General features: G+C 29.8%; 1 protein-coding gene and 1 non-coding gene across 2 annotated transcripts; both read right to left on the bottom strand.

Moving 5' to 3' along the window:
* Positions 1-6,821: 6,821 nt before the first annotated feature.
* On the bottom strand, positions 6,822-10,638 carry LOC106378963 (indole-3-pyruvate monooxygenase YUCCA6-like). Its single transcript, XM_048746284.1, has 4 exons — positions 9,212-10,638; positions 8,230-8,478; positions 7,950-8,072; positions 6,822-7,778 (listed from the first exon to the last, which is right to left on the bottom strand). The coding sequence occupies exons 1-4, from the start codon at positions 9,926-9,928 to the stop codon at positions 7,530-7,532; spliced, it is 1,338 nt and encodes a 445-aa protein (XP_048602241.1). The 5' UTR covers positions 9,929-10,638; the 3' UTR covers positions 6,822-7,529.
* A 15,630-nt stretch (positions 10,639-26,268) lies between these two features.
* Positions 26,269-26,341, bottom strand: TRNAF-GAA. The gene has a single exon. It is a non-coding gene; the product is annotated as a tRNA-Phe (tRNA).
* Positions 26,342-26,425: the final 84 nt, after the last annotated feature.

Genomic DNA, 26,425 nt, shown 5'->3' with positions numbered 1-26,425 from the left:
CCAATTTGATTGTTCAAACTAAACACCAATTTGATTGTTCAAACTAAAACTTGAAATTTAGTTTCGAGATCTATGTTTCAGAGTTCTAACGTAACAGTGTGTGACCTTCTGCAAGTAATTTTGTATCTAGAAATAGCCCAAACCATGCAAATACTTTTGTAACGTTTTGTTATCATCAAATTTGGAAATTACTCAACAGAAAAGAGGCTTGATGAAACACACACGCTGCGATACATCGTTTGGTTTCTTACTAGTAAAAGAAACAAATTGAAAATTTTCAAAATAAATATATAAAGGCGAATCTAGGAGGGAGGGGGGGGGGGGGGGGGGGGGGGGGGGGGGGGAGTGAGTGTGTGTGTGTGTTATTACACTGTCATGCTTTCACCAACCATTAGGCCCACAACTTCTGATATGCTCCAAGTTTAATTATCTGACTTAATTAACCAGTAGGTTAACGGGTGATAAACAGTACTATAATATATAATATATCTACCTCTTAACATTAGTATTATGTATCTAACTATCTATTTTAACACGGATATAATGTATCATTTTAACATTAATATCTTGCGAAGTGAAGTTACGTAACCATACGATAAGTAAATTGTTGACAAATATATGAATTGATACCCACCTTAGTTAACGTCTAACTACGCATTGGGAAAATGGCGCCAAAGAATCACTAATTTACGCCTATGATGATTTTTTTCCATGAAAACTAATTTTCCAATGTGAAAAAAATTGCGAGAGAGAGATTTACGGATATACTAGTTAGAACAGATGGCACATTTCATTTTCACAACAGAAATCTGTCTAGCTAATTATACACGGCTTAGGAACACAGACCAACAACAATAATCATAACATATAACGAATGAAGAAAACGGAATATCCTTTTTATAAAAAACAAAATGGAATGAATTTGGAGAAAGTGGGAACCAACTGTGTAGAAATTTTGCAAACATTCACTTTTTGGTTGTATGTAAGTGCATGAATGACTTATAGCAATTGGTGTTTACAAGGAACGTTTTAGAGTAAGCTGAAGAAAGCTCTGATAATAAGAATATATCACTTATTATTTCTCTTTTCATGTAGGCTAAGAAAAAGAATAACAAGAGAAAACCAAGTATCCAGTAATGAGCATGCACAATCACGATCCGTCTTCTTCGATTGACCTATTAAAGGGAAAAAAGAGAAGAGTGGACCCTAAAGTGAAGAGACATCACTTTTGTTTTTGTAATTTTAATCGCTTGCAATACACTGGAAAGGCATAAGTATCTTCTGAGACCTTTTACTTAGGACCACTCTTTGCACCTCATTTCCACACTTACTTCCACTATAGAATATTTGTCTCATCTCTTCGCATGTGTAAGAGAGAGGGAGAGAGAGAGGTTTGTGTGTACTCATCTGATTTTGAACACATGCATCCCTATGTAGGATACATTTTCTTCAGCGTGAAATGTTTTTAGTAAAAATGATTAGAAGGGAAAACTGATTCACTATGACGTAGAATTTGAGCTGTGTAATATTGTTCCATTATGCCATCTAAGCCTAATTTTCTTTCCATTTTTACAACTTTGTAACCAGTAATTTGTTTTATTTTGCAAACCCAATTTCACCACACTCTTACAACGTATTTTAGGTTCCCACTTTAAAACAACAAGAGAACAGTACATATTTTATGGTTGTATGGTGTCTGACAATGGCATGCAAACTCGCCAGCTCATTTTCTAAGATTTCAATATATGGAAGGGGTTTTAACCAAAATCTTCCAGCTAGTGAACTATTTCAGCCTATATTTTTAAAAATAACAAGAATGGGTCATGATTACATATGACCTTCATATCATGCTTTTTGTGTTGGGCTACCACGTGCTAGTAAGTTACACATTTTGTTAATTATTGTTGCTTTTAAGAGTACATGAATTGATGCTGATTGTACATTGATTGGAGATGGATGAAAAGATGCACGGCAAACCACTGATTGATTTATTCATTTTTGTTAATTACTACGATATATTGAAGAGTAATTTTCATCACACCAGTTTACGAGTTTCTCTATCTCTCCGTAGCTTATGTTGACGAGGCAGCTCTGAAACTGATGTTAAGACCTCCGACAATGCGTGTCTTATGTTGATGAAGTAGGCGGCATGTGATGTACACAAATCAAAACTCTAGTGGTAGCTTTGGATCAAAGTGGTATTAGTTGATGCTGACCATGCATATATATATGTGAGCCATGGAACAAAATCTTTTGCATAGTAATTTTCTAGTAAAATTTTCTAGATTCGTTGCACGATCATGATTGTTTTGATTTGTTGAAGTATATATCTACGTGATCGAGTTTATCCTATTAATCACTTCCCAACTCAATCCACAAGGACTTTTAGGGTTTGGGCATAAATATTAGTATTAAGATCTATAGTTATCAAACCTAACAATATGATCCTTCCAATAATTATTTTTTTTTAATGTTTAACGTTTTGAAAATTTGCTACAAAATTTGATTAAAAATATAGTTACAAGTACAACTGGTCGAAAAGAAAGGAAACCCCAGTTCAGTTACATATCATAAACTTGTATCTTCATTGAATTCCATTTCCAGATTCATTTAAACCTGTTTGTTTTAAATATGATAAAATATATCCTATACGATTATTGTGCTGAATATTACACTAAATTAGACTATCATCTCAAATGAACCAAAATAATGATAATCTTACATAAATATTATTTCCAACATGATATAATATATGAGACTTGATAAAATATTATCTATATAACTTTATATGTAGACACTGAAATTTGGAGTTAACACAATTATTGAAATTAGTATGAGTTTTTTTTTTTGCAAACTAAATTAGTATGATGTTTCATTAGAAGAAAACATGTTTCAAAAAGAAAGAAGGAAAACAAAAAAGTATTGGTAAAGTTTGGTGTGGCTTTTATTAGTTAAAATCCTCGTGAGTAATTACGGAGAGATGTATTGTCACGTCAAATCTGCTGACAGGTTATTTAGAATCCGAGATTACTTTTAATCATTGATCAGTCAAAGCTTTAACGATCCATAACCGTGGGATGATTGGACCAGTCACGTTTGACTACTAATCTCACTGCCCAGTATGTTTCTTTCTCATTCGAATTAAATTTATATAACAGAATAAACATTAACGAATGCAAAACTGTAATGGTCCATTTGAGACCGTTGAGATAATGAATGCGAAGGACCAGTGAGAGCTCAAAGCTCGCGGAATCGGATGGTTCATAGACAATTAGGACCCATGAGTGCCAAATGTACGAGAGCGGCTGGATCGTCCAGCGAGTTCACTTCCCTTGTTGTGGAGGAGAGAAGATGCATTTACCAGACTCATATGGACCACATTTCCCAATAATATATACGAATTTTTATTAAGTTCCAAACTTATTTCCCTCGTCTATTTGAACTTCTAGTTGTTTTTCTTTTTCTGGTTTAACTTAAATAATAGTTATTTCTTTATTTTTTATTGGCAAAAAAAAAACTTTTTCCCGCAGAAATTTGAATTGTTATATTTTTTCATTGTTTTATCTATGTTTCCAATCTATTAATCCTTTGTCTAAATGAAATAGACAATTCAACCACAAGTAAAATAACATAAAGTAAATCACACTTCAAAAAATAAGTTAATAGATGAATGAACGAAAAGCGGTTATAGTACACAAGTGAGGCACCTTATAATATAATCCTAGAACTTTAAAATATTGTTTCAGTCTTGAATTATATTTCTACTAAAATGAGGTGTCCTTTAACTATATAAGTATTAAGACCATGTAAAATCTGCATTTAATCATTTGAACTTATAAAAGTATGATATATATATAGATATATATATATATATATTATATTTTTTTATATTGATATTGTCAACAAATGTTTATATATTATTGGTATATATGGACGAATAACCTAATGGTTACTCCACTTGGTTCGTGTCACCGGGGTTTTGACCCCAAATTCAATTATGTACCGACAAAAATTTGGGATCTTTCAAAAGAAAATATCATTTGAAGCTTAGGACTGTTTTTGTAACATGGAGTCTGTTAAAAAAAGATGACAATGTCAAGTTAGAGAGTTAGTACGAACTATATATTCATGCAATTGCAATGTAGTCGAAAATAAAGGATCTCTTTAACGGATCGACTTTTCAACTGAAATTTAATCTGTGAAGTAAACTAGAAAAGAATGGAAAAAAATTGTCTGTGTAAGGTAGAATATAGAATAGTTCTGTAACATCCCGAGTTGTGATATGTGAAAAAGGCTTAAGAGAATTGATTTGGCTACCTATGTCACCAAAGTTGACTTACCTTTTCTGGAACACATCCTGAAAGAACTCCAGAGTTAAGCGTGCTTGAGCTGGAGTAGTGGAAGGATGGGTGACCTATCGGAAAGTGATTCGCGATAGCGTGCGAGTGTGGCCAAAGCATGGGAAAAGGTCGGGTGGTGATTACAGGGTCAGTAGATAATGATTTCGAGCCTTTGGAAAAATTAACAGACCGACCGTCAGACGGGATGGGGCCCACGGGCCGAGAGAGCGGGCGTGGGTGGCCCATTAGCCGTGGGCGGGTCGAAGCGTTACAAGTTCATTTGTATAGTGCATGAAAATATCGTCAGACATATTCTGATTTTCCAAGTCATATATGAATAAGTTATGGACGCAATCATCTATACCGTTTACTGTCGAAGAGCACCACTTTCCAACATAATTTGGCTGACAAGCCAACTATATAATTCAGAGCCAATAAAAAGCACCAACTAAAAAAGGAAAAATTAAAGAAAAAAAAGAAACTTCAGAAAAAAGCAGAAACATGCTTTGAAAGAAGCAAGTGCTTCTTCTGTTAAAAATGTGGGACTAGGAACTGCAAGATACATGCAATATGTTTGCCTTCTTGGAGTCAGCCACTACTAATTACTTCACAAAAAAAAATTAAGATAAAAGGAGATGTTTCGATTTAATGATTTGATGTTGACAAAAATAAAATTGAAAGATTTGATTTGGGATCTGAATCTCTGATATTGTTTCCTAAAATTTCCCCAACAGCTTGGCAAAAGTGTAGGGCTCCAGCTTGTTACTTGAGTGCCTTTTACAAAAGTAAATTTCTGAAAGATCCTTATTCCATTTTTTCCCTTTTCCCTTATGTATGTTAGAATTTAATCTCTTATTAAAGCTCTATTATATAAATGAAACACAGTTTAGTCTAGATTTGAACTAGTTACCGGCCAGTAAAACATTCACAACCCATGAAAATCTAGACAATGAACCCACAGGGTTCTAAGGTGAGTGTACATTCTCTAATCACATGCTTTTAAGGACAACCACATGGTTAATGGTCCAAAGACTATACGAAGAAATAGAAACAGTCCTGTTTTATTTTTTCTTCTTCTGTTAAACCTGATTCTCATATGTCTCAATTTTTTGTGGCCAAACGCTTATAGTTTGTGGTGAAGTTACTAAGAATTTGTTGGTACCAATTAAGAACCAATATTGAATCACCTTGAAAATGTTATTCAATAGTTGATATTTGATAAAATTACTAACAAACAATGCTGATACTAACATATATGCAGCTGATAATTTTTTGATTAAAATCACTATAAATAGGGTAAACGTGCTATTTCTCCACGAGAACTATCATATAGTATCAAATGTCTACCAAACTATGACCTCGTTCTAAATCTTCTTGAATTAAAAATTACAAACTTATTTTTCCTCGAATCGATAGTTTAAAACTTTACGGTTTTAACTAGTTTACTGTTTACCAAGCAATTTACCCAACTAAACCAAACATTTTTAACCAACTAAACAAAAAAGGAAAAGAAAAACCAAACCTGAACCGTTAATGTCTTCTTCTCCCAACGAGCAAGAGATGATGGCACTCTTCCTCCACTTGCTTTCTTTACAGATTAGAGAAAACTTTTGATATATCCTTAAACAATCAAAATTCAGATGAAATTAGAAACACTTGATCCGCAACTCTAAAATATATCAGATCTCGATGACATAAACAATACACCATCATAAAAAGATATCAAACCTTCAAATTTTAGACCAATATCTTCCTCTCAAACCTTCAAATATTTCCTCTAAGATAGATATCAATGTTGTGGATGGTGAAGGAGGAGAAATTGAGTCTCTCGTTCCTCGGGTGAAGAAGAAGAAGATGTAAAGGGGTCGGAACTGTTAGATAGTTGGGTATGATATTTTTTTTTGGTTTAGTTTGTTAAAAATGTTTGGTTTAGCTAGTAAAATTGTTTGGTTAACAGCAAACCAATTAAAACCATGGTCTATGAATAACTATTTCGAACTATCGATTCGGGGAGAAATAGATTTGTAATTTTCAATTTGGAGAGATTTAAAACGAGGTCATAATTTGGTAGACATCTGATGCTATATGATAGTTCTCGTGGAAAAATAGCACGTTCACCCCTATAAATATGATCCATCAAATTTGCTTTAGATCAAATAAACAATTTTGTTAGACCAGGTTGGATATTCTAACGATTTATTATATCACCAGTTACGATTTTCTATGGGAAAAATACATGCAAAGTCGTATGGTTCACATAAAATAATTTGTTATAATTTGGATGACAAAATGCATGGTGAACTTATTTTGATTATATGTTTGACGTCGCTTACCGCAAATCATACATGAAGATTTTGTTAACCTTTTCCATGGAATATTGTATCAACACGACCAAGGTACAAATCTATCATGGAATCTAACCCTAACGATCTATCTGACATGGGATCTAGCTGGTATAGATTTATGTATAATATAGGCTGTATAGCTACCTAGTTTAATTCAAAAATATGACAAGAAATCATGTGGAGATCGTACATCTAACAATAATTGGAAAACGGGTCAGAAGAATGATAAATGTGCAGGACTTAATTTCTGACGAATGTACAAGGAGGTGGTCCATGTTTATATGATACTTCTACTAGGGAATGAAATCATTTCGACAACGAAATATCATTGACACACTCATTGGACATTTTCCAAGCTTTTTATTTTGGTTTTGTAACAATTGAACTCTTCTTATGTCCGTTAAAAAACAAGAGTTTTAATCAAACAAGTGATATGTATATAACAAAAAAAAAAAAAAAAAACTCACCAAAATACTCAGCCAAAAAAATTGAACTAAAAAGGTAAGAAAACCAAAGCGCATACCTAACTAAGGAAAACTAAAGAAAAAAAAAATTAGAAACATAGAAAGAAGGTATAGAAAGATTTACAAAGTGGGTTATAAGCATGCAAAGAGAGAGGGTCCCCTCCTCTCCTTTGGGCAGATGATCATCAATTCCCACCACAATCACTCTCACTAGGTTTCCTTTTCATTCTTTCCTTCCCCCAATTTGCATTGCAGCTGGAGATAAGTCTTAATTTACATAACTCCCCAAATCTGCTTTGAAACCAAAAACCATCAACTTTTTTCTTTGATCCCTACCTCGGCTGCAAACATGTTGTTTCTTGATAGAAACCTTCCATTTCTCAACCGTCTAGTACTCTACTACATGCTTGATCAGATTTTCTTGCCATGAATACTTGTATATGTCTATGGGGTTGACCAGATTTTCTTGAAGACTCGTATATGTCTTGAGCTATTCTCTTTGCATCCATTGATGCTCCAAAGATCCCACGTTTTGTGAAACCGACCGCATATAGCCCACATTCCCCTCTCCATCCCTCTGGAAACTCTTGCATTGGAAATCCATCTTTCTTACTAAACATTTTATTCTCCTGCAAAGTTATTTGGTTTTCAAAAATCCATTTAATGCGACTTTAATATATATATATATATATACATATATGTATATTACTAAAAAGAGGTGAATTTTTAATAGGGTACTAATGATCATTGTATTAAATAATGTAGACAGGTAAATAACTATATTATCATTATTGGACTACCTTTAGCCAAGAGGGTACGTTGCTTTTGTAGCCAGTTGCCAATATTATGGCGTCAAATCTCTCCGTTCTACCGTTATCGAACTCAACTTCATGATGTTTTAACCTTCTTATCCCGGAACACACCTTTTGCCATTTAAACAAATCATATATCACAATCAGTAAACCGGTTCTTAGCACATACATATACATATACATATATATATATATATATATATATATATATATATATATATATATATATATGACCCATGTATCATGGTTGATTAAGATATATCTGTACCTTGATATCTCCCGTTTTGATCTTGGCAAGCGTTCCAACGTCGAGAACTGGAGTTTTGCCGGTGAGATTTTTGAGCTTTAGTGGGCCTATCAGGGGTCGGTTAAGTCCTAACAGGGTGGTATCCCCGAGGATGAACCGGGAAACAACCAAGAGGAAACTGTCAACGAGTTGGATGGGCAACCATTTGAGTAACAACATGGACAGCCCAAAAGTTGAAGTACCCAACATCTCTCGTGGCAGGACGTGCACCTTCACCAGTTAAGAAAAAAAAAACAACATAATTAGTAAATATTGCAATAAAAGATCGAATGAGAAAATCGTTTTCTAATATAGAGAGACTATGATATTTTTATTTGCGCATGCTCGTGAAAATCCCAATAAAGTTATGTTCTGATAGTTATCATTCTCCAAATATATTATAAAATTGTATTTTCGTATTAAAGAAATTAGGTAAACCTCTTTATCTATTTTTAAAAACTATATTAACACATTGTTGGAACTTGAAGTCACAAGGGAATAAAAGATAATCTTAGATTAGGATGGTATCATCCTTTGAATTTTCCCGTGAAATTTTGAAATAATTAAACAGATTAATAAAATTCAAATATGGATATTATCAAACTGAATAAAATCTATTTATTTACCTAAAACATATTCGTAGAACGGAATATTATCTGGTACAATCAAATAAATAAATAAAAATTGTTTTAATATCGGATAAAAGAACTCAAAACATTTTCTAAATCGTAAGAGTTCAGAAAAGAAAAAGAAAAAAGAAAGGAAAGTGATAATATCTGGTCTCTAAAAGAATTGGGTATATCAACATGAATGAAAAAACCCTTTGATGTGATTTTGTTTTTAGCATAGAAGAACTCTAAAAAGCATGAAAGAGCCACAAAATATCGAAAATGCATATGAAAAATAATAATTTAACCTCCCAATAACTTTTTTCTTAGAACAAAAACAAAAAACAGAGACTCACCGCGTCTCTGACAACGAGAGAAGGCTGAGCACCGAAGTTGCAGAGATCCAAACAAACCTCCATGCCGGAGTTTCCACATCCCACGACCAAAACCTTTTTTCCGACAAAATCTCCACCGGTCTTATATTGACTCGTGTGCTTAACCACCCCCGTGGCCTTAAACTTCTCCATCCCCTCAAACCTAGGGACCACCGGCTCCGCATTCTCCCCCGTAGCAGCCACCAACCACCGGCAAACATACTCCGTCGTGCCCTCTTCACCAACGCTCACCACGCGCCACATCCCTAGGTTCGCATCAAACTCTGCGGACTCAACCGTCTGACCAAACTCCGGTCGTATATCGAACCTCCGGGCGTAGTCCTCGAGATACTCGATGAACTGCTGTTTGGTCGGATAAGTTGGGAAGTGGTCGGGAAAGGGTACGAGAGGAAGCTCACAGAACTGCTTAGGAAGGTGGAGATGGAGGCGGTCGTAAGTCTTGAGCTGCCATAGTGAAGCTATGCAATTTGATCTCTCTAGTATTACTGAAGTTATGTTTCTCTCCTTTAGACAAGCCGCCGTCGCTAGCCCCGACGGTCCGGCCCCTACGATCACCGGCCCGGTGACGACGCAGACACGGTGCGGTGACGTCATCATGCCGTGTTGGTGGCGCTTTGTGGACGACAAGTAGTCATGTGCTAGTTTACCTTCCATCTCTCTCTTCCAACAAAAATCCATATCAAGAAAGCTAAACCAAGAATCACTTCTCTCTCTTTCTCTTGCGTTTTATAGGGCCTTGGTAGGTATTTGTAATGTATTTTAAGTACGTATTGTTAGGAAAGTAAGAGAAGGGTTTGTAGTATAGAAGTGGTGGTGGTGACAGTAGTTAAGGGCAAAGGACAGATTGATAACTTGACATTTATGGTGTGGAGTAAGAAAGTAAAAAAGTGATGGTAAAAAAGTGTTTTTTGTCAAAATATTTATAGTTTTTTTGAAGAGAATATTAATATTCTGCGATCAGAATCAAAGCGGTTAGGGTTTGGATTGAATCTGCTGAAAATGAGGGAGAGAGAGATAGAGAGAGATCTTATCCAAATAAGAAGAATGAGTAAAGAGAGTGAGAGATTATCGTTGATTTGTGTTTCGATGAGAGTGCAAACCGGAGGGGAATCAGAGAACTACGGGTCTCTTAAATCGCCATTAAAACTTATAGGAGAGAGATTGTTAAATTTTTAGTTGTGATGTGACTATCTCTCATATGTGTGTATATATATGTGCTTAAAATGTTTAAATATGAGTTTATTTATTTAATTAATGGAGTTTCTCCTTTTTTTTGTTCCACCTATGAGATATTTGTGTTGAAATACACTTTCGACTCTTTACCTCATTGAAATCTCAAAGATTGATGTAGGTAATCTTTTGATTGTCTTATGATAACTCAATGTCTCACTAATTAATATGAGTTTAATATACAAAACAAGAGTACTTATATTTTTGTGTCTATTACGTCATTTTTCTTATGCTTTTACATTTAACAATAATCATCTACGATGAACATATTCAACCATGCTTCCAAGAAGAAATTCAACTGTTTCCAAAAATAAAATCTATCATAGCAGAAAAAAAATTATAGCCTGTTTGTTGCATATGCAATAGTCGGGCTAACCTACAAATTCTTAAAATTTTCATCAAAGTTCTAGTCCATATCATATCTATAGACGGTTAACCCATCAGCTATATATTATTCCCTTCTTTTAGTTTGAATTTGTTAACGGTTTTGGAAAATTGTACCTAAATGGAATGAAACAAACATATTTTGAAATTAATTTTTTATTTAATAAGAGGTTTTAAATCTTTAGGCACATATATTTTTCTCAGACGAAGTATAGATTATGATATTTTATTGGAAAGCACATCTCCCCAATTATAAAATGTGAACCTATGATTTTTTACATTCCTACTATATAATTCAAAAGTTTGAATTAATAGACCAATTCTTCATTGCTTTTAAAGTTAGCTTTAATAGTATAAACAAATAAGATTTTTTTTTCCAGATGATTGATTAATAGTATTTAGAATTACAAATTTGTTACCAGTTAATCACTAAAATCTTGCATTAGTGTTTTCTTGATGAATTGTCATTTTTTGTTCAAAATTATTTATTAGATCTTATAGTGTCATAATGCGATTTCTATATGTGTAAAGTGTAAACTATATAGTGTTCGTAACTTTGTAATGAGGAAGGTGTCGCGCCTATTCACAGAGATCGTACAACTGGCAACTTTGTACTTCATGTATTTTCTTCCTTTTTTTTTTTTTTGGACGAAATATTTTCTTCCTAAATGGTATCATTTTATATACATTCTTTTCGCCCTACTCGATAATCATTTTGTTTGCGAAGCTTTTTATTGGGTGTATATGGACATTATTATAAAAAGTAGATTATATGTCTATTGAGTTTTTACCTCTTTTTCAAAGCGGTGATAGAAATAATAGTAAAATCATGGTGGTTGATGAGTGATTAATCATGAGTAATAGTATCCGAATTTTGGCTTTAATTAGAAACATATTATATATCGCACGGCGACATATATATGTGATAAATAATGAAATATGAGCTATAAATGGATCATTAAATATTTATCAATGTATTGTAAAAAATATTAAAAGTACTATATTAAAAAAAACTTTTGACAAAACTAATTAATTAGAAAAACCAATTAAACTTCAGAATCTCCAAAAGAAGCTCTATAACTTCAAATATAGATTTTTTTTGCTCTCCAAAAAAGAATTTAAAAACTTCTAATATAGATTTTTTTTGTTCTCCAAAAAAAGAATTTAAAAACTTCAAATTTAGAGTTTTAAGGAGTAAAACTTCATATTTGAAGTTTCACTACTCAAAACTGTAAATTTGAAGTTTCATCTTTTTATTTGCATTTTGGTCCTTATAATTAATTATACATCACATTTATGATTCTTATGTATTTTTTCATTTATCATTTTAATCCTTAAAATTTTTGTATATCATAAATATTTCAAATTTATTTTTATAAATTCAAATTTTACACATAAAATTAAACAAAAAAATTAAAATAAGATTTATAATATTTTAAAACTAGAATTAGACAACAAGAATATTACAAAAGAAACTTAATAAAAATATTTTTTAAAGAAAATACATGAAGACATAATTATTACCAAATTTAAATATTACAACAACACTAGTAGTCTAGTAAATTTTCTCCGGAACTTCTAAAATATTGTCCAAACAAATTTTGTGTAACCGAAGATGGAGTATTACGGAAATAATTTTATGAAATAATTTGGTATTTTGCTTGTATTTTAATATTTAATTATTTATTTCTATTTATAATTTTATATTTTAGTGTAAGATTTTATTAATTAAAAGTATTGTAATATTTTTATATATGTGCTAGTTATTTATAAAAAAATTATGGATTTATATAACAAATATAAGGACCATAGTGTAAACTACAAATAATTTTAAAGTTAAATTTCAAGTTTTATTTTTGGAGAAAGACATTTTGAAATTTCAAATATAGAGTTTTGAAAACTCTAAAATATAGAGAGATTTTTTGGAGATGCTCTTAGTATCGAGACTGATGAATACCTGAAGTTTTAGACGGATATCTAAAATCTAAGTATCTAGGATTTGTTACATACATATCAGTGCTAACAACCGCATTTGGGATCAGCTACAAATATAATTTTGTAATCAATTGTAAATTAAAGAAACACCAAACAAGACTACTGAGTACATGATTAAGAACTCATGAAAATACCAATATAAGAAATTAGATGGGCTTCTGCAGACTAAATAACGGCACACCCTTTGACAAAAATAAATAAATAACTGCACATCAACGTCACGAGATAGAGAAGGTAAACCAACTTCGTTATAGACTTATAGTACTCTCTCCATTTCTAAATAAATGTCAATTTGATATTTTTTACACATATTAAAAAAGTGGTAGAAATATATGTAAATTGTTATTAATTATACTTTTTTGACTAATAGTATTTGAGATACTTCAGTTACCACAGTTCTAACCTTCTTACCAAGCCCTTTCGCTATTTATTTTTTTCTCTCTCTTTCGGCGACTAATTGGTTGATAAAACAATTTCAATTACCACAGTTCTAACCTTCTTACCAAGCCCTTTTGCTATTGATTTTTTTCTCTCTTTGGGCTTCGATTAGTATATTCTTGCAATAGCTTTCGTCATTTCGGATGTCACAGTGAGAGATAGACTTTATTGGATGGGGATACGAGTGGAGTAAAGATCACAGGCCGGACAAAACTACACACACCTAATCCATTTTGTTCAATCATCCACTTCCAGCACAAACGTAATTAATGAAATAACACCACCTAGTTGAATCTAGTAAGTAGTAACCTGTAACCTACCCTACCATGTACCTTGTACATGTGTTTAAAATGAAATATACTAGTGTATATATACTAATAAATACATAATGCTTAGTCCTATGATGTTTAAATAAATTTAGTTAATTGTTTAATGAAAGTAGTAGAAATTAGTAGTTTGTATCTCTATGTTTACCATTGTTAATCCTTCCAAAAACATATACTTACCGTTGATATTTCACTTCTGTAAGTAAAATTGAAGTTAACAACATATAGGTTATCGGTTATATTTATAATTCAGTACAGATTAAATGGTTTTTAGATATGTTTTTTTTTGCTTAGACTAAATTATAGAAAATAAATGGTATGTTCTTAAATGTGTTTCTATTTGTATATAAAGGATAAACAAAACATGACGAACCGGGCCTCGTAGTCTGGTGGTAAAGGAACCTCGGCTGAGGTGCCTGCCATCACGAGTTCGAGCCCTGGTCATAGCGGATTTAACATGGTTTCCGTTTGGTCTCCAGGAACTTCCTCGCCAGTTCCGGTTGGACGCGGTGGGATAGTCGGACTAAGTGAGATGTCCGGATACCTGGATTATCAAAAAAAAAAAAAAAAAAAAACATGAAGTTTAGATGATGGTTGTGTTAGTGTTATATCGCTATCTCATAATCCGATTCTAAATCCGCATTTCGCATACTGTTGAACTAACAAAAGATATTGGGAAACTTTACAAAAAAATATATTGGGAAGTGAATTTTGATATATAAAGCATTGCAATATAAGGAAAAAAAAACAATGCATAATTTAATCAACCGGATCTCTGAAAAGGCCATGGGAACTGACTTTTACGTGTGTGATCAATAAAAAGTATAAAGGAGACACGTTATAGCCTTTGTAGAGCCTATAATGCAGCCTAGGTGTTAGAACTCTCTTTACGCGTTAGGTTAGTTCAACCCGTCTTCTTTTAAAGTCTACGTACGTGACCAGCGTGTCGTAAACCTTAGCATTGATAAAAAAAAAAGAAAAATCTCCCTTTTAGAATCGATTAGTTGCTCCTTTGTGGGTTTGAGTTGACTCGGGTTGTAAACTCTTTTAGTATTGAGATTCTTATATCAATTGTGCATATATTGATTTTATGTTTTATCATACTCCTTTCCTTCCGTTACATAAAAAAAATATAATTATTGTCTTTTTTTTTCAAAAAATTTACATTCCATCACTCACGAAAAAAAAGAATTACATTCAACATTTTCGATATGAGTTTACATCTTAACTAGATTCTCACCCGTCCTTGAAAAAGCGGATATATTTTAATTTTATTTTTTTTGAAAACTTTAATTTTATATTTATATTTTTGTAATCATATTTGTGTTAAATATTAATTTAATTTAATATATTATTTGGTAATTATATTTAATATGTCACGTTGTATATTTATACACTTGTGGCATATCCATAGTTATGAAAATATGTTAATATTATCTTTACAAACTCTAAGTAAAATCACGTTAAAATAGATTAATATGGTCTTTGCTAAATTTTTTATATTTTCTGTATATATATATATGGAAATAGGTTAATATGGTTTTTGCAAACTTTAAGTAAAATCATAGCTAATAAATATTTTTAATCGAATAACCTATTTAAAATACATTAAAATAAATAAGTTTATATGACTATTTATTTCTATTAAAAGTTTACTTAAACCCGTCATAAAAATTAAATGTCGTTAATAACCCGCTTCTACCGCTAATTAATATTAATATTAGTTAAATTTTAAAGCTTCACTTTATAGTAAAAAAACTTAAGAAATATATTTCCATCGGTTTGTGTATATATTTATGTTTTAATATTATATATATTTAGAAATATTTAACATTTATTACAATATACTTCTTAAGTTTCAGATAAATGTAGCTATATAGTATTAAATTAGGAAATAGATTTATTAATATATATTATTGTAGCCTGTTGGAAGCTTGGCCCATTTTACACACTTGTATTCGATAGATATAATCTTGTAGTGTGTATTGTTTCTTTTTTTTTCTTTTTAGTGGTAATTTTGTAAATTTTTTCCATTTTCCCAAATATATTTTAGAATTCTCTGCAGCATTTCAATGGCCGCCATACTTTCATAACTGATGAATTTTTACGTTTTCTTGTTTTTTTTTTTTTGACCAAACACGTTTTTCTTGTTGTTTATAGTTTTCAAAACATTGATTATTTATTCTGTTAATAGGTCATGAAAAGTAACAGATAAATCACCTTCTCTAAACAACGTAACAATTTCTTCAAGAAATCTCATCCGCTTTATATTCTTTGCAATGTGTCAGTATTTATTTATTTTAATAGTCATTCAGTTTTGTTTGCTTTTATTATGAATTCAATAGAAGTGGAAGTTTCAAACTTTCAATATTATCAATATATAACCGTCTACTAATCTATGAATTTGAATGAAATGGGTCCCGAGATTTTTGGGATTAAAGTGGAGGATTAATAAAAAGTACTAGATTATGACCCGCCCTTAAAAGGGCGGGTATATTTTTTGTTTTGCAATTTTTTAGAAATTTAATTTTTATATTTGTAGTTTTAGTCATATTTATGTTTTTTTTGTAAAATGTTTCTCTTAAATGATTAATATGAAATTTTAATAATTGTATTAATATAGTTGGACTGCTCCTATATCAATAGGTTATGTTCCTATTTTAATAGAATAGATGTCAAGTAACTCTTTATCAAAACATATATACACTTCGTTGTTTGATACATGAAGACGTAATAGGCTAATAGCTAATGAATTTTATATAGAAACAATATCGACTTGACTATCTTAAATAATAAATGTAATCCCACCCGCTCTAATATTGAACAGTTATATTATTGGTGAACTGCATATTGATAACAAACGGTTACATTAGGGTAGTAGTCGATAAATATATGGAAAAAGAAGTGTATATATGACAGTAGACATATGTTTAGTTATTAATAGGACAGTTATATTAGGATTATATGAACAGACGATTATATTATAAATTATATTATAAATTATCAATGAAAGTATGTCAGCCACTAAACACCTCATATGTCCACGATCAAACAAAAATGCATCATATTGTATGTAATAGGAGAAAACGGTTAATTAGGAACAAACGGTTACGTAAAAGTGATATATATATTTTGTTTATCTTTAAATAAAGAAAATAAATAAGTGGACATAACCTTACATCAATTGGTCATGTTGTTGTTTTAATAGAATAGATTTACAGTTATGCAGTTATATTTATATATATATATATATATATATATAGGTCTAATGTCAATTAAATATTTAGTTGGACACAACATATATCAATAGGTCATGATCCTAATTTAATAGTATTGATATTTTTTTTTGCTTAAATAACCAATAATTTCTAAGTTAATTATTTTATTTTATAAATTATACATTAAATAAAAATACATAAATATATTTTGCAATTTTTTAATCTATGTGAAATTTATCAAAATGATATTTTCAGGAAGCAGAGAGACTATTCAATAGTAGCTAGATTTACCATAACATTTAACATTGATGGTCAATAAGATGTTAGATTTGCCAAGTCATTTAACATTGATGGTCAATAAGATGTTCAGATTAAATTTGGATAGTGACATAGTCACATAGTGTTAAGATTTTCTACGTACCACTAGACTGGATTTTTTTGGTCAAAGACACTAGACAGGATTTTCTGATAAGCTAAATAAAAAAATGTTCAAAAAATTACGAAGACAATTAGGATGGATCTATCGGTAATCCCAATCCCACTCAGTTCCACTTATCTAATAGTTATATCCTTTTCTGCTTTATTTTTTTTCTCTCTCTTCTTTTCTGCTCATCAGACATTCGATGACTTCTGATTATTTAAAGGGAATTTCACACTGGCCAATTTATCTGCTTTACTTAAAATATGATAAAGAAAATGGAAACAAAGTGATGAATAATTAATCGTGCTAAGTTTTCTAATAGCAATGGGCTAGCTAATAATTACCCAATCTGTCTAATGATTATAAGTTTAAGTGGGAATGTGAGAAAGAAGAAAGCAAAGGTTGGGTTCTAACATGAGGAAATAATTTATATGTGTGTACGATCTATTAACCAAATAAACAAGAATATAGGTTGACCTGCTGAAATGCATCGATTGTGTTTGTGGTTGCGTGAGTTTGCGGATGCGGATGAGTGTGGTTTCTGACACTATTAAGCGATTTATATGACTAATATGACAGTTAGAAATTTATGCGTTTGCGGGATATTTATAACTGCTTGATTATGATATACTACAACGGTTTAATAATAAAATATCAATATTAACACAATAACATTATAAGAATATCAAAACATACTATTATGATAAAATATAATAATTACTAACACAATACAATTAATAAAAATATTACATTTATTTTTATTTTATTTTAGTTTAAATGAAATTCATAATTTCAATAAAATTTGTTTTGAAAATTTATATTAGAAAATTGAAAGAATATTTATATATGTATATATCTTTAAATATGTATATATTAATGTTTAAAATTATAAAGAATATTTTTGGTTTAAAGTTTTTATAAAATAAATTATAGTAATGTTAGTGAATTAAAATTAAAAAATAGAACTATTAAATTTGAGTAGTACACACTTATTAAAAAAATTACTTTTTACCTAGAAAATATCATTAAAATTATAAACTAAAAACTACTCAATCAATTACAAAATATAACTATTAAATTTGATTGGCTACACAGTTTTTGATAAACTTAAAGTTACCTAACAAGATGCGTACATCTTATATATTGGAACATAAAAAATATTCTAAACATCTTACATTTCATAACAGAGGGAGTATCAAATAACTGAAAAATTAAAAAAAATGCTCAAAACTAATTTCCAGATTAATCTCTGATATTCTTACAATTCGCTAGGCTTGGACTGACCACCCAACTCACCCCAGCGCAATTCCAAACATGCATATATATAATATTCCAATTTTAAAATTTTAAAATTAAAAATATTTTTATTATTTATCTAACTGTAAATGGTAGCAGAAACCATCTTTTAATTTTGAACAGCTTATAGCATTTTTTGTGACTGTTGTAAAATATCAACATCCGCTACCAACCACAAAAACTACGTTTGCGAATGATAACATAAAAGCCAGTCAGATTTTTAAAAGAAATAAGTTAAAATTATGACAAATATTCTTAATAGCTTTTTGGAAATAAATTACACCATGTTGGTTCATTTCTTTGAAAAAGTACGGAGAACAAATGAAATCAATTTTGACCCTTTTTGCAAAAACATTTTTTGAGCACTTGTAATAATATATATATATATATATATATATAGGACGGTGCAATTTCCTTTTATTTCTTCTAGTCTGAAGGTAAAAGAACAATATAAGTTGAAAGATGCTCGGAATCTTTGAAAGGAAGATATATGATATTTATTATTTTACATTTTTGCTATGCATTGAAAATTAAAATCGAACTTCATTAGGAACAGACAAATTAACAGGAAATGCACCAATAAAGATCTACGATAGCAAATCAAATTCTTATCCATTTAGATTTAAAATTTTAAATCGCCCAACTTTTCTTCCCAATGTAATCCAAATAATGCTCAGGTTGTAGCCATACGTGGATCCAGCCTTGATTATTAATTTAATTGTACACTAGCTTAAAGATTTTGATAATCATACTAATCCGTCCTTTTCATATTACTAAGGAAAATAAATATACCTTTTAATATGTAAAATTTTATATCTCAGGCAATCCAGTATTCAATAGCTTAACGTATTATTATTATTATAAATATTTAGATTTCACATAAGTTTTTATACATCTTTTTATATTATCCATTAATATTATAAAAGTTTTCTATATTGAAGTTTATGCGATCATTATGTATATATATATATATCATTTTGCTATTTTGAAATCATTTTTACATAATTTATCTTGATTTGTTCCTTCTGAAAGTATTTCCATATATAACTCTTAAACCATTGTTTATTAATTAAATTCTGTATAAGATATAGATAAATACATTTACTCATTGCATGTGAAATACTATTAGATTTGAATGTTACATAGAAACGGAAGCGGATACGTGGAGAGCGAAATCGCGTAGAAGCGTAGAATCGAGATTTTTTAAAAACATTAGGAAGCGGGTACGTGTTGGAAGCGTATATCCAAATATATATATATATAAACATAAAAATCATTTTATAAAACTTATGACTAAGAAAGTGATTTGAATCATTTTTAATAATTTTTCATTTAGTTGATTTCATATTTAATTATAAAAATACTAACAAATTAAGCTTATAAAAAATTATCAAACTAATTATTTTTAGTAGTTCATAAATATCTGTCACAATATATTAGAATATATATGCACTAATCTCTTATAAAAAATATTATGCACAAAGATAATTATAGTAGTAGTTTTGATATTTGCATATTTTGTATTTTCTTTATTTAAATACTTATAATTTTAGATTTTAAATAAAATAAAATTATATTTTTTTATACTTATTCATGACACTAAGTTTTTTAGATGGAAGCGTGATTCCAAAACGGAAACGTAAACTTCCAAAGTATTTTTAAAGATGTATTTTTGAAAACGTATCGGAGGCGAGATTCTGAAAGTTTCCACGAGTTTCCAATTTTGGTTTCGGTTTCGAAACGGGAAGCATATGTCTGCAACCTAGGATTTGATACTGTTTGAAGAAATCTCTTGATAATACTTCTGTTATCTGCTAAATCATATAAATTTCTAAATGTGGTGTTGTATTCGATATACTATAATATTATGAAAAAGAGAATATATGATTACATATTGTAAATTTGTCAAGTTGTTTTTTTTTGTTTTGGAAATTCTTTTTTTTTTTTGTCAACTTATATTTCATAAAGCCCAATAGGCATATTACAAGATATTAATGTTACATAGACAAGGCCCAAACGTAAAATACAAAGATGTGTTCAAGTCGAAGGCCCAAGTCGAAGGTCGGTTTTTGATTATTGTCCTTCCACGTGCCACATTTAGAAGAAAACCCTAGAAACACGTAATGATACGTGTCACTCATGCGTAAGTCTGTGATGGCAATCTCGGTCGTCGCCGCCGTGAGTTCTGAACACCGAACCTCCATCTTCTACCTCACGACTTCTTAACTTTCATGAAAGCCTCGCCGTAATCACTAATACCCTTTAACTCCAACTTTCGCCTAAGCCTTTGCTCATGCTCTGAAAGCTCTCTGTCCGCTGGATGATAACTCAGACACAAATCAATTGACTAAATCAGAGATTTTTTGCTGGACCATTGTCAATATAGAGACAACGCCAGCTCTACTAAATCTCTTTTAAGATCAATCGAAATCTGTGTAACACCACCGCTTCCTTACAGCAGAGAAACTTTACTAAAGCCAGTCTATCGGCCTCAAAGAAGTAAAGATTGACTCTCGGCTAAAAGGATTAAGCGCAAATCCTTTGAATAGAGAGGCAGTCGGACACAAACAAATGGGATCTGAAGGTTTCATAGCGAAAGAGGAGAATACACCATAAGTTCCGACCAAGAGACAATCGGAACATATTTATTCACTTCAAAAGTCGCCTTGCGAAGTATTAATCCGACAAGCGGAAATAGAAACTCGCCGAGCGAAGATATATACAACGGAAACAAAAAAACAAAAGGGGTTGGTGACCGGCGGTAACACCACCGGCCACCGGAAACTGATCACTTTAGATGAAGTCTCTAGAGAGAAGGTAGAGGAAAAGAAAGGAGAGAGCACTTTATCGGACTTAAAATAACAAAAAATTGTTTTGGAAATTCTACACCTTTAATATAATTTTTCACGATGTCCAGAATCAATTATTACTATATACCACGTTTAAGGCGTCAATGGCCTAATAATATAGCGTAGTTGTCGTCTGTCCTCCATGCCATCCAGTCTTAAAGATTGGTCATATTACCATAAGTTTTATAAAAATTTTGAACAATTTTTGTGAATCTGTTTATATATTTGGTAGTTATTGTGTTGAAGTATTTAGTATACAGTAAAAACCCTACAAATTAATAATATTGAAAGTTTGATATTTTATTAATTTACAGAAAATTTTCTTTTAAAATTTTGTCTATTTTAAATGATGTTTAATATAAATATAATAATAATACTTATTGTTTACTGTATGTTAATTAAATTTTATAGATACAAATTTTATGTTGTTTTTATTCGATTGTTTGGTATATATAAAATATTAACCATAAATATAAATGCAGTAAAATGACAAACATCAATATGTTTAGAAGAAAAATTAAAGATAAATTGCACTTAATGTTTATATTTATATAACTTTATACATATTAATTATGAATTCATGTTTATATTAAGACCATGTATTTACATAATATTTTTTAAATATATATTTATTATTTTATGGAGTTTATATTATATGTTAAAGGTTCAGAACTTTTTAAAGTTTTGAATACGCTTTGAACATAAAATGAGAAATTTCATGTTTATCACTTTTAAGTTACCATTTTTTTTTGTCAGCACCATTTTTTATTTTTACCACTATTAAATAGACATTCAAAAATACATGATTCATTAAGTGACAAAAGACTCTTATACATTTGTTCTCTATATATAATAAATTATTATTTAAATAAATAAAAAATTTTAAAATAATTTTTTTTTTGTTTTCAAATTATACTTTTTCAAATTCGAACTTTTTTACAATTTTTTTCCACATTTTTTTTTCAACATTTCTTTTTGAAAATCAAAATTATGTTTAAAACTTTTTTTCAAAAATTTTAAATATTTTTTAAGTATTTATTTATATATTTATTGGAATTCTAAATTTTACATTCTAAAAACCTTACACTACCCCTCAACTATAATCCCTAAATCTATATTAGTTAATTCTATAGGTATAAATGTCTTTTATCGTTCATTAAAAGTGATGGTAAAAATGGTTAGTGAAACATAAAAAGTGGTATTATAAATGTGGTATTTGTAAAAATTTCCCAACATAAATTCATTTTAAATAAATTTTGAAAACCACCAACTTGCGTTTTATTTTGGTTATTTTGACTTTTGGCTATAAAAATTAACAACTATTTTGGTTTATTTGATTCATTCATTTTAAACCAAAAACCATAATTAGATGTATTTTTGATACATAGTTATGAATTTTATTTTAAATTATTTAAAAGTTGAATTTATTAAAATATAAATACATTTTCTTTCTCTAATTTTTATATAAATTATTTAAAATTTTAGTAGATTTAATAAGAAAAAAATAAAGTTTATTAAAATTTTGATCACATATAGAATAAAATAAAATATTATTAAATAAATAAATTTACCATAATAAATAAATTTTCAACATATAAAATAAAATTAATAATTTATTTAAAATAATTCTTAACTTAAACAAAATAATATGGTAAAATCAAAGTTTCAAATAAATATCATATTAATAAATAACTTAAATATAAATACTATCACTTATATTATATAGTTACATATAATTATATTATTATCTACTATTGTATTGTGATTAACCGGTTTTAATCAGTTTAATGTTAATAACCTAATTATATCCACATATCACGGTTTCTAATTTATAACATACATATGGTTTATTTGATATAACAAATTCAAACCATATAGTTGTTTTTAGTTTATTTTTGTTTTAGTTAGTTTTGTTTTGTTTTACCGAACTGAGCATCATATAAACAATGATACCAACAAAATTTGAGAGATGGTTTTATCAATAAATATATAAAAAATTCAACATCAATGCATAAGTTAAAAGGAACAATTTCTGCAAATTTTAAAACTAAGATGGATTACTTTTTCCAATTTTTATAAACATAATGGGTAAAGACAGTCTCCTTTAGGCTTTATGTTCCATCAGTTATCATGCAAGCACATAATGCTGAATCTATTCGATAAAGACATTACCATTTACGAGAACAAAACAAACTTAAATTTAAACAAACAAAGAAAAACAATATTTAACTATACTATATTGACATATATATATATATTGTCTTTGTTTTATAGAAACCAACACTATAAGTTTAAATAAAAATGCTTAGGACTATACTAATTATTGTAAAGTTTGAAGTGGTGGTGGTTTCATGATAATATTTATATATGTACTAAAAATACAATATAATGTATGATATGCATACAATAATATATATATAACTAAGTAGTGGGTGCCTATTGGTGAGGGTTAATTTTGTGTTTGGTGTAAATTCGTTTGTCATGTGTTTGATTCTAGCTGAGAATAAAGTTATTTCTACTTAACCAATTTAAGCTTCTATGGTTCAAATAGTTTATATGGTAGCTCAATAACAAACGATCTGGTTATATTCTGACATTAATCGAAAACCGTAAAAACTTGGATGAAATAGTGTGTAAACAATCTACATTTTAGTACTAAAATGTATTTCTGCCGAAACCGACCAGATTAACCGATATAATATATATATATATATATATATATATATAGTGAAAGATAAGATGTGACTCTTTCTTTTTGAATTCAATTACTACTAAAAATATATTTATTTAATTCTCACTTAATGAGTCAAATAATGTCATATTTTAGAACGATCTAATGAAATTTTAATACGTGGACTACTTAAGGTTTCTTCTTAACATGAATATAGTGGTGGTGCCAGAATATATATGTTGATAAGGATACATTATGTATGCGTACACAATAAGGATATGGATGATCCATACATTGATACATTCCATCATGCATGCATTCCTAAAAATGGTGTCGGATGTTAATATATCCGGTTGTGTAAAACGAACCAAAGCGTATAATCATTCCTATTAAATTTGACTTCCACTAAGAACAACTTCAGTGCACGTTGGATAGTCAGGGTTGATGGCGTATCATCATCACATTTTCTCCATGCAAGTTGAACCTTGTACGTCACAGTTGAAATTGGTTAGGAGTTAGGACTCAGGAGGCACTATACCAACTGCATTGGACCTAGTTTGTGCAGTTCCACGTCCTTGCACCACTAGTTCAATGTTAATTAAGTAGCCACATCTGGAACAAGAACGGCAATATGACATATGTTATATGGTGTAAAATGAAGTAAACACGACATATATTTTATGTATATTTAAAGACATATTTGAAAGCATGTTATGTATATATATTTTCTATCTTACAAGTATAGAATTCCATGAAATGGAGTAAAAGAATTAAATATCAAATCTGTGTCAATCCTTAAAACAATAAAAATGGATCTTTTTTTTTGTCTCTCTGTTTGTTCTGTACTGTATATTTTTCGTCTTTTGTATAACCTTTTTTTGGATCAAATCTTTGCATAACCCAAAATGGTTATTGACCTAATATCAATAATATACATGGACGTACGCACATTCTCGAATTAGATACTGGACAATAACTTGATTGGAGCCATTGTCATAAGTAGAAGATGATGTGTCAAAAGTCCTTCGTCTGCATGTACGACTATATATATTATATGTATCCACGTCCATAAACAATAGTTAGCGTCTAGTCAAATGAAATATATGTATAGTGTAATGTGATGTCAATGTGTATAATACTATAATATAAGAATAATTTTTACAAAATAATAGATTAGATGGTTATGTACATATTGGTATCTCTGCATTTAACAAAGTATTGGAGTGTCGCATAGTTGGGGCTTAAGCGATCGGCCAGTATGCTCTTGTCAAGAGATTAAAAGGATTACTGTTATGTCTATAATTGTTTTTTTTTTAAACCAACCATTTTTGTATAAGTGGGTGATTACCAGATCACACTCATCCTCCATTTGAAAACTTTTTGGAAATGTTTGGAAATGTTTTAATACATTGGAATCCTTAAAACGTTTCAATCTCTATATTTCTTTGACAAAAAAAAAATCCTTAAAACGTTTATAACATAGCTCTCGTTTAATGGAATCGATTGAATAGAATGCAACTATTGCAAGTATTTAACCACATTTAAACACTTATCAGATGAAATAACATGTAGATTTGATGTTCATTGTTCTACGCTGAATTTAAATAATTGTAATTTTTATATTGATCTATATTCCCTATAAATTATTTTAGATCCCAACTTGTAAGAGATATGAAATTTCTAAAACCATTCGATATAATAGTTCTTCCATAACCCATTTCGAACCAAATTTTATTATAAAATCATCAATAACATATCAAATTCAGAACTATGCTGAATCTGCTTCCATGTCAATCAACATTAATAAATCTACAACTCGATATCAACTGAGAATGAAAATGTAATGACTCTATATCAGATTAGGTATCCATTACCCTATATTGTTGTTGTGTTTCTAACATATCTTGTAATAGATTTAATTGAATAACACGCAACTATCGCATGTTGTTAATTTGTTTCTGTTTATATTTCTCCAAAGAGTGTTACTACGTACGTTTTAAATGCCTAAACATTAAGAAGAAATCATTCTCAATACCTTAATGGATTTAAATGAAAGTTAAGAGCTTAAAATTTGTGATAAAATATGAAGTGGTTTAGTTTCAACCTATAGCAGACTAAGACAATGAATTCAACAATGTCGTTATTACACGTTATTTGATATTACAAAAAGTAGAAAAATAAAAATAAAATTGCGGTGAGCGTGGATCGAACACACGACCTTCAGATCTTCAGTCTGACGCTCTCCCAACTGAGCTATCCCCGCTTGTTGGCATATGTATTACTGTATTAAACATATTAAACAGCGGATTTGCAGTGCCCCTCGTTTGTTTAAAACTCAAAAAACATA

Source organism: Brassica napus, chromosome A2, assembly GCF_020379485.1.
Source record: "Brassica napus cultivar Da-Ae chromosome A2, Da-Ae, whole genome shotgun sequence".
Lineage (NCBI taxonomy): Eukaryota > Viridiplantae > Streptophyta > Magnoliopsida > Brassicales > Brassicaceae > Brassica > Brassica napus.
Note: the sequence above shows the minus strand (reverse complement) of the source record. Positions and strands in the feature narration are given on the sequence as shown.

Excerpts from the sequence above, each read along its gene's own strand:
- LOC106378963 (XM_048746284.1), bottom strand. The coding sequence starts at position 9,928 with ATGGATTTTTGTTGGAAGAGAGAGATGGAAGGTAAACTAGCACATGAC. Across the intron at positions 8,479-9,211 it reads CTCTCGTTGTCAGAGACGCG|GTGCACGTCCTGCCACGAGA; the intron begins GTGAGTCTCTGT and ends TAACTGGTGAAG. Across the intron at positions 7,779-7,949 it reads ACGTACCCTCTTGGCTAAAG|GAGAATAAAATGTTTAGTAA; the intron begins GTAGTCCAATAA and ends ATAACTTTGCAG.